The 10383-nt window shown below is 37.0% G+C and overlaps 1 protein-coding gene across 2 annotated transcripts in view; it reads right to left on the minus strand.

Annotated features, from left to right (window-relative positions):
- CCDC144NL (coiled-coil domain containing 144 family, N-terminal like) overlaps nt 1-10383 on the minus strand; it is a 125537-nt gene that overhangs the window by 43172 nt on the left and 71982 nt on the right. For both annotated transcript variants that reach the window (XM_011971258.1, XM_011971259.1), the window contains exons 7-9: nt 9001-9034; nt 8576-8717; nt 2006-2219 (exon numbers count right to left, since the gene is read on the minus strand). In XM_011971258.1, the coding sequence (XP_011826648.1) occupies nt 2006-2219; nt 8576-8717; nt 9001-9034 (390 nt within the window). The remainder of the gene's footprint in view (nt 1-2005; nt 2220-8575; nt 8718-9000; nt 9035-10383) is intronic.

Raw genomic sequence — 10383 nt, forward strand, 5'->3', positions numbered from 1 at the left:
CTCTTTTTTTTTTTCCTCTTTGAGACAGAGTCTCATTCTTTTGCCCAGGCTGGAGTACAGTGACATGATCTCGGCTCACTGCAACTTCCGCCTCCCGAGTTCAAGTGATACTCTTGCCTCAGCCTCCCGAGTAGCTGGGAATACAGACATGCGCCACCACACCCAGCTAATTTTGGTTATTTTAGTAGAGATGGGGTTTCATCATGTTGGTCAGGCTGGTCTCGAACTCCTGACCTCGTGATCTGCCCACCTCGGCCTCCCAAACTACTGGGATTACAGATGTGAGCCACCACACCCGGCCCCCAAAAATATTTTTTTAATTAAAAAAGAGATGGATTAAAAACTTAAATCTATAACCTGAAACTACAAAAAAACCTGAAAGAAAGCCTAGGAAAAAACTCTTCTGGGCACTGGCCTAGGCAAAGAATTTATGATGAAGACCCCAGAACTAAATGCAACAAAAACAAAAATAAATAAATGAGACCTAATTAAATGAAAGGGCTGGCCTGGCATGGTGGCTCAGACCTATAATCTCAGCACTTTGGGAGGCTGAGGTGGGCGAATCACCTGAGGTCGGGAGTTCGAGACCAGCCTGACCAACATGGAGAAACCTTGTCTCTACTAAAAATACAAAACTAGCCGGCGTGGTGGCACGAGCCTTTAATCCCAGCTACTTGGGAGGCTGAGGCAGGAGGATCACTTTAACCCAGGAGGCAGAGGTTGCGGTGAGCTGAGATCATGCCATTGCACTCCAGCATGGGCAACAAGAGTGAACCTGTCTCAAAAAAGAAAAGAAAAGAAAAGAAAAGTCTTCTGCACAGCAAAAGAAATAATCAGAGTAAACAGACAATGCACAAAATAGGAGAAAATATTTGCAAACTATGCATCTGACAAAGGACAACAAATCAACAAGAAAAATGAAAATAATCCCATCAAAAAGTACACAAATGACATGGACAGATATTTCTCAAAAGAAGATGCACAAATGGCCAACAAACATATTTTAAAATGCTCAACATCACTAATATTCTGGGAAATGCAAACTAAAACAACAAGGAGCTATAACCTTACTCCAGAATGCTCATTATTAAAAAGTCAAAAAACATTAGATGTTGGTGCAGATGTGGTGAAAAGGGAATGCTTATACACTGCTGGTAGGGATGTAAATTAGTACAACCTCTATGAAAAACAGTAGAGAGGTTTCTCAAAGAACTAAAATAGAGCTACCATTCAATCCAACAATCCTCTACTGGGTATCTACCCAAAGGAAAAGAAATCATTATATCAAAAAGACACCTGCAAATGTATGTCGATTGCAGCACATTTCACAATTGCAAAGATATGGAAGTGTTCCCTCAACTGACGAATGGAATAAATAATATGTGGTATGTATATGCTATATATATTCTGGGCTGGGCATGATGGCTCACTCCTTTAATACTAATGAGTTGGGAGGCCAAGGCAGAAGGAATGCTTGAGGTCGGGAGTTGGAGATCATCCTGAGCAACATAGTGAGACCCTGTCTCTACAAAACACTTAAAAAGTTAGCCAAGCATGGGAATGTGCACCTGGAGTCCCAGCTACTTAGGACGCTGAGGCAGAGGATGGAGTTCAAGGCTGCAGGGAGGTATGGTCACACCAGTGAACTCCAGCCCCAGGCACAGAGTGAGACCCTGTGTCTACAAATAATAATAATGATAAAAGATGTTCCTTATATCATTAATTATAGATACAAGGTAATTTTAAAACCCAAATTACAATTTGTTAAATGAATAACAAGATTTCATATGGTGGACTTCTATATGGCTATTAAGATTGCAAAGAATATGCATTTATTTATTAGAAGAGTTCACAGTTAACCATTTGTTTTATCATTTCCAAGAATTTCATATTCCACAAAACCAAGGTTTCTCCCCCATTAATCCCAGGAGGTAAGTCAGCAATTACAAAAATTCTGATACATTATCTTTAGTATAAATATTTCTTTAGAACTAGAATATCATACCTCAAACTGTACAGCTGTTTCTCCAATTCAATTTTTTGAAGCTCTAACTGTAATTCTGTCTTTTTTGTTTCACGTAGCTCCTTTTGTAGTACACTGACTGTATTTTCTGTTTGTTTAATTTTTACTGTAAGTTGTTCATAGTCAATATTCTTAACTTTCAGTAAGTGCTCATAGAAACAAAATGTGTCTTGGATTCTTGATAGGCTAACAGAATCTGTGTCAGGGAGAAAACAAGGTGGAAATAAAATATATGAGTACTTTTTAGGGATAAAGGACTGTGCATTTTAACATTGTCTCCTTCATATATTGAACAAATATGCACTGAGTGTCTACAGTGTGGCATTCTACTAAGCTCTGCAGATAAAACAGACAAGACCTCTACTCTCATTTAGCCTTAAGTGTAGTGAGGAACAAAGACAACAAAAGTGACAATTATAAACTCAGATAGATGGTGTAAGAAAACAGAGTTCTATGATCACATAGGAGAATTTGATCTATAGTGGGTCCAGGGAAGATTTCCCTGAGGAAATGAAGGGTGAGAAGGAAGCAGTTAAGCAAAGGGGTAGAGAAGTATTCTAGCCAGTGGACAGCAGGTGCTGAAGCTCTGCTGCAATCTGCTTCTGGCCACAATGGACAGCAAGTACTGATTTACCTTCTTGCCTGAGACAACCAAAAAGAAAACAGACAAAATACATCCTACAATCATTTACCAGGCAGTGAACTTCAGGTAATGAAGACAATGATCCCCGTAAGACAGAAAACAAATGAAATTCATACCAACACTCCAGCTCCTTGCCTTCACAGAGTTTCCAGGCTACTGCACAGAGAGAAAAAACTGACATAGAGTCCACCAGATTCCCTGAGATGAGATGATGAAGCGGAGAGTCTGGTAAAGCCAACGCAGACAGAGATCACAAAACAGAACACCGGAAAGGAGGCAGAGTACAGGGAAAGAACACTGAAGATCTACAAAAATACCTCCTGGGTATCTAGCAGAGTAACAAACAGCACATGTGTTTCAGAAAACTGCCCCAGACCAAGGGGGAAAAACATCTAAAAAACACTGGAAAGAAACATGTCTGGTGCTCACAATGTGCCAAAAAGAGTGTCAATTCCCATGAGTGATGCTGGGAAAACTCAGACTTCGCATGGCAATGAATAGTCATCACAAAGATCTTGCCTCAGGAGCAGGAAATTCGACCAAATCATAAAAGCAAGATCAGAAAGATTGAGTTATTCATATGGAACTCAACTATATATTAAAATTAAGCTCAAGCAGATAGGCAGAGGCATGGAAGATTTTTTTAAGCAAACTACACGTGTAGAGATTCAAATTACAATGTCAAGAATGAAAGCTACAATGGATGGAAGTGAACACAGATTAGACATCACCAAACAGAAGATTCATAAATTTGAGACATCAGTGAACCATAAGAAAACTTCAAGCAGGAATAAGTCCCCAAAGAGGGAAAAAGAGAGACAGAAAGATAAAAAAAAGAATGGTCAAAACTTTCTAAATGTAAAGAAAACTATAATCCTACAAATCCAGAAGTATCTGTGTGGGAGAGAGGAAATGAAAGTATACCATTCTAATTTTCTTTTTTTTTTTTTAATTTCAATAGGTTTTTGGGTAACAGGTGGTCCTTGGTTACATGAATAAGTTCTTTAGTGGTGGTTTCTGAGATTTTGGTGCACCCATCACCCAAGCAGCATACACTGTTTCTAATCCATAGTCTTCTATCCTTCACCTCCTCCCCCCACTTTTCCCCCCAAGTTCCCAACCTCCATTGTATTATTCTTATGCCCCTGCATCCTCACAGCATAGTTCCCACTTACAAGTGAGAACAGACAATGTTTGGGTTTTCATTCATAATTTTCTTATGCCATATATGATATGCCATAATATTTTTGAAGATGAACAGTGATAACTTAAAATCATATACTATACATTGTAGTGCAACCACTAAGATAGAAAAAAATAGTTATTGCTAATAAGCCATAAAAGGAAGATAAAAATAAATCACAAAAATTAGTGGACTAATTGAGAAGAAAGCAGAAAAAGAAGAAAAGAGAACAAAGAACTGCGGGGACCAATGGAAATCAAACAGCATGATGACAGACAAACCTAACTGTATCAATAAGCACATTATACATGAAACTGGCCTAAAAATCTCAATTAAAATGCAGATTGTAAGGCTGGATAAAAATGCAAGAAGCTACTCTATGCTTCCTATAAAAAAAGTACTTTAAATGTAAAACACAAATTGTTCAAAAGGATGGAAAAAGATATATTAGGCTAAGAGTTGACAAAAGAAGCCTGAGAAGAAATGGCTACGTTTATGCCAAAGTAGATTTCACAGAAAAAAAAAACAAAAACCAGCTATAAACACTCATTACCTAATGACTTAAAAAAGTTCAGGTAATCAAGAACATATAATCTTAAATGTTTGTGCACCTAATAACAGCTTCAAAGTATACGAGGTAAAGATCGATAGAAGAAATAGACAAATTCACACGTACAGTCTGAGATCTGAATATCACTTACTCAATAAGTGATAAAACTAGGGAGCAGCAAATCAGCAAGAATGGAGTAGACTGGAACAACACCATGCTTCAAGTACCCAGGGAGCACTTACCAAAACAGATCACATTCTAGGTTCTGCAATCAATCTTAATAAAAGAATTAAGTCAGAAGGATTTAAGTTATACAAAGTATGTTCCCTGACCACAAGGCAATCAAATCAGAAATCAGTAACAAAATATCTCATCAAAATATTCAAAATATTCAAACATTTTAAAACAAACATCTAAATAACCCTAGGTCAAAGACATGATGCAAAGAGAAATTATAGAGTATTTTGAACTGAATGAAAATGAAAATACTACATATCAGGATTTGTGGTACACAGTTAACAGTACTTAAAATTTTTTAGCACTAAACATCTATATTAGAAGACTCTCAAGTCAATGGTCTTGACTTCCTTAAGAAACTAAAAAAAGAGAAGAAACTAAAGAAGAAGAAGAAGAAGAAGAAGAAATTAAACCCAAAGCAAGCAGAGGAAATGATATAATAAACGTCTGCTATAGTCTGACATTTGCATCCTCCCAGAACTCGTAAGCTGAAACTTAATCACAGAGGTGATGTTATCAGAAGGTGGGGCTTCGTGAAGGTAATTAGCTCATGGGAGCCAAGCCTTCACGAATGGGATTAGTGCCCTTATGCAATAGACTCCAGAGGGCTCACTCACTTATTCTGCCATGTGAGGACAGGGATCTATGAACCAGGAATTGGTCCCTCACCAGACACCAAATCTGCCAGCACCTAGATCTTGACTTTTGTGAAAAATCTATTTCTGTTGTTTATAAGTTACCCAGCCTATAGTATTTTGTTATAGCAGGCCAAACAGACCACAACATCAAAGATGAAACCAATAAAACAGAAAAACAATAGGAAAAAATCAGTAAAACCACACACTTTGATGAGGTCAATAAAAGTGATAAAACTCTATTCAGGTTGATCACAAAAAAGAAGATGCAAATTACAATTTCAGAAACATAGTAATATGACATTTTTATAGATTCTACAGATACTAAAAGAACAGCAATATAATAAGGTGAGCTTTATGTGACTAAACATGACAACTTTGATAAAATGGACACTTTCCTTGAAAAACAAAAATTACCAAGGTTCAATCCAGAAGGAACAACCTGAACTGTCTTATAACTATAAAAGAAAATAGAGCATAAGGAAAGCCTTCCTAGAAAGAAAACTCGAAGCCCAGATAGCTATGCTGGTGAATTCTACCAAATATTTAAGAAGTAATATAACAACTTTACATGACCTTTCCCCCACCCTCAAAAAAAAAAACAGAGGAGAAATACAACTCATTCTATCACTCTAGCATTACCCTGAACCAGAATCTGACAATGATATTACAAAAACAGAAAACTGCTTCATGAACATAGATGTAAAAATTTAACCAATTTCTCAAGAAACCAAGATATCCTCCTTTAGGTAAGCGAACAACCTCTGGTACAGCCATGCGATAATGAGCTGTCATGCCATGAGAAGACATGAAGGAACCACAAAGCCATATTACCAAGTGAAAGATGCCAGTCTAAAGGCTATACGCTGTCTGATACCAACTATATAACATTTTGGAAAAGGCAAAACTATAGATACCGTAAAAAAAGTCAGTGGTTGCCAGGAGTTGGGGAGGGAAGGCGGGAGAAGATGAACAGATGAAGCACAAAGGAGTTTTAAAGCTCTGAAACTACTTTGGATAATACTACAGTGATAAATACATGTCCTCATACCTTTGTCCGAATTCACAGAATGTAAGATACTGAAACTGAACCCTAATATCAACTATGGACTTTGGGTGATTGTGATTATCAATTCAGGATCATCAATGAGATCAAGTGTACCACTCTGGTGAGGATATTGATAATTGTGGAGGCTGTGCACGTGTAGGAGCAGGGAGTACAGGGATAATCTCTGTGCCTTACTTTCAGTTTTGCTGTGAAGCTAAAACTAGTCTAGAAAATAGCCTTGGCCGGGCGCGGTGGCTCAAGCCTGTAATCCCAGCACTTTGGGAGGCCGAGATGGGCAGATCACGAGGTCAGGAGATCTAGACCATCCTGGCTAACATGGTGAAACCCCGTCTCTACTAAAAAAATACAAAAAACTAGCCGGGCGAGGTGGTGGGCGCCTGTAGTCCCAGCTACTCAGGAGGCTGAGGCAGGAGAATGGAGTAAACCCAGGAGGCGGAGCTTGCAGTAAGCTGAGATCCGGCGAGACCCTGTGTCCAAAAAAAAAAAAAAAAAAAAAAAAATAGCGTTTTAAAACTTTCTAAATAAAATCTTGGCAAATTCAATCCAATGATATATTGGAAGGATAATACATCATAAACAAGTGGGGTTTATCCCCAAATACAGGGTTGGTTTGACATTAAAACATCAGTTATTCACCACATTAAAAAACTAAAAGAGAAGAACCATATGATCATCTCAGTAGATAGAGGCATTTGATAAAACACAACATTCATTCCTGATTTAAAAATAAAAACTCCTCTCAGTAACCAAAGAATACAAGGGAACGTCATCAGCATGATAAAGGGCATCTCTGATAAACCTACAACTAACATGTGTCATGATGAAAAACTGAATACTTTCCCTGTAAGATCAGGAACGATACAGGAATGTCTCCTTTCACTATGTTAGTCAGCATTGTACTGAAGCCAGTGCAGTTAGGAAAGAAAAGAAAAGGAAAGCTACCTGAGTTGAAAGGAAGAAGTAAAACGTCTTTATTCACAATCATGATCACATAATAGGGATGGGTAAAATCCAACCTGTGGGGCAGCTTGTTATTTTTGCAAATAAAGTTTTATTGGAATGCAGCTGTGTTTTTTTAACATACGTATTGTCTATGGCTGGTCTCATACTACAATAGCAGAGTTGATTGGCTGTGACAGAGACCATTTTGTCACAAGTTTAAAATATTTACTATGTTTAGTAAGATAACAGTTTGAAAATGAAAAGGTTTGACTACCTTTGGTGTATGTAAAAAAGCTGATTGAATCGAATCTCAATTTTAAAAGTTCATAAGCTACCCAGATTGGAAAAGACAGTTCACCAAAGAAGTTACACAGGTGGTAAATAAGCACATACAGGATGCTCAACATTATTAGTCTTTAGAGTAATGCATATTAAAACCATAATAATATGCATAATACACACCCATCAGAATGGCTAAAATTTCAAAATTAAAAAAACAGCAATAACAACAGCTTGTGATGATACAGAACAATAGGAAATGTCATATACTGCTGGTTGGAATGGAAAATCAATACAAATACTTTGGAAAACAATTTAGCAGTTTCTTAACAAAGCAATACAAAGGGACAGGAAGAGACTTTTTATGGATGATGAACATGTTAACTCTCTTGATTATGGTGATGGTTTCACATGTGCATACGATTGTGTATTTTACATACATGCAGTCTATCATATATCAGTTATACCTCACTGAAGCTATCAACTGCTGGAACAAACATCTAAGATACTAGGTGGGACACAGAGACAGAGAAGGGTAAAAATGATGCAGGATAAAGCTAAAGGATTCAGATCTCTAACCTTATAGCAATGAGAAGTAGTAGCTGAGTTATAAGCAAAGGAGTAACATGATCAGATCCGAAGTCTTAAAAATATATCATTATGAAGGCAGAGTAGACCACGGTTTTAGGAGGTGGGGTATTCGAGAAAACAGTTCTAAGATTCCTAAGATTTCCACAGCATTCCAGGTGGAGAAAAAATGGTAACCTGACATTGGGGGAAGGAATAGGAGAGAAACAGAGTCAATAAAAAGACTGGGAGTGCCACTGACAATGAGAAAAGTACAGTGGAGTTAACATAGCTCTTTGGTGTAGAGTATAAGTTAGTTCTCTTTCTATTTTAACACTGAGCATATTTCTGAGCTGAGCTTCACTATCACACATCAGTTCTCAGCAATGTATACACACATTACTGCAGGATACATCAAAAGGCTTTGCATTTATGCAATGGTCCTACCTTTACACTCCATTCCAAGTTGTTCAATCAGCAACAAAAAATTCTCATAAGTAGAGTGAGATAACTCACAATCCTCTGAGGCCGTTTCAGATGGCCCCACTGAGTCAGCAAAGTCAGCCTCAGGATGTACTTGGTTTTTGACCTATAAGATAAATAACACTGTTTCAAAATGTCCTCAAAAGATTTATAGCGTATGCTAAATGTACAGAAGTGGTATTTCTCCATTTTTTTTTAATGAGCAAAAACACACGCACTTCTTTAAAGCAACAGATTGTTCTTAAAAGGTACTGTTATCAACAGCTACTGTTTCTTAATCACTTTTTCTAAGCAAACAGCTTTAGAACAAAACATCCTTTTTTATTTTACCTTTTAGAATGTGTTTTTTTCCAACATAATATTTTAGATCATTTACTTTTCTACAATACCTTGTTCTTTTCATTAGATGTTTTATCTGCAGGCCTGAAAAAAGAAAAAATTCCTTTTAGAAAAATAGCAAAGATGTAAAATACAAAGAATAATACTATTGTTTTATCATATAAAATATCTGCATTTGTATTACTTCTATTCATCAAGTGTACAGGTAAATTTTTTTACAGGTAATGTAAAATACAGCAATCTTCTACAACAGACATTAAACTATAAACAGAAACAGTAACATTAAGGGATAAAGAAATTTACTACTAACAATATCATTACAAAGAATTAAATTTAGGTCAAGATTTCTGATAGTAAAACCAAAAGAAAAAAAGGTGTTACCTGCATTATGAGATAAAAATAAATATACCAGGGTCTTCTCATTGTTGTTCTTTTCAATAAAAACAAGCTTTTATGGGCACTAAAACCTATTTGGAAAATATTACTCACATTCTTATATAAGGGAAACTCCTTTTTAATGATGATATTAGTTAGCTTTTTCTTGACTTACTATGCAGGTACTATGCATCATTCTGAGTACTGTCCATGTGTCAAACTCACCTCATAACAATTCTGTGAGGTCAGTAACACATTAAGTATTTTATAAAGAAAGAAAATAGGCACAGAAGGGCCATGTGACTTTCCTCAGCCCATACAGCTGGCCAGTAGCAGACCCAGCACTCAAACCCAACAATTCTGCCCCCAAAACATGTGTTTCATGATATGCTGTGAAGGTAATATTTATTTTCAAGTGTTTTAAAGAGAGACGATAGCAGATGAAATCACATTGTCATTCCATTTCTGACTACAACTATAAATAATAATTTCAGAATCTTGCAATTTTTTTTCTAATAAAACAACTTCATACAGAGGCAAGTTCAGAAACCTACTTTCAAAAAACTAAAAAGTATTTTTAATGAAATCCAACAACAGGTGTTCATTCATGTATTCACCCATTCATTCATCCATTCAACAAATAAATACTCATTGAGCACACAATACATGCTGATGGCAATGTTGGTCCAGGGGTACACAGTTTTGATACTTTAGAACTTTATAATCCATTGTGGGTCAACTTGATTAAATATTTTTTTAAAAAACTTTATAGGCCAGGCACAATGGCTCACGCCTGTAATCCCAGCACTTTGGGAGGCCGAGGCGGGTGGATCATGAGGTCAGGAGTTCAAGATCAGCCTGGCCAAGATGGTGAAACCTCGTCTCTACTAAAAATACAAAAATTAGCCAGGCGCGGTGGCAGGCATCTGTAATCCTAGCTACTCAGGAGACTGAGGCAGGAGAACTGCTTGAACCTGGAAGGCAGAGGTTGCAGTGAGCCGAGATCGCACCACTGCACTCTAGCCTGGGTGACAGAGCAAGACTCTGTCACCAAAAAA

This window comes from Mandrillus leucophaeus, unplaced genomic scaffold (assembly GCF_000951045.1).
Source record: "Mandrillus leucophaeus isolate KB7577 unplaced genomic scaffold, Mleu.le_1.0 Scaffold995, whole genome shotgun sequence".
Classification (NCBI taxonomy): domain Eukaryota; kingdom Metazoa; phylum Chordata; class Mammalia; order Primates; family Cercopithecidae; genus Mandrillus; species Mandrillus leucophaeus.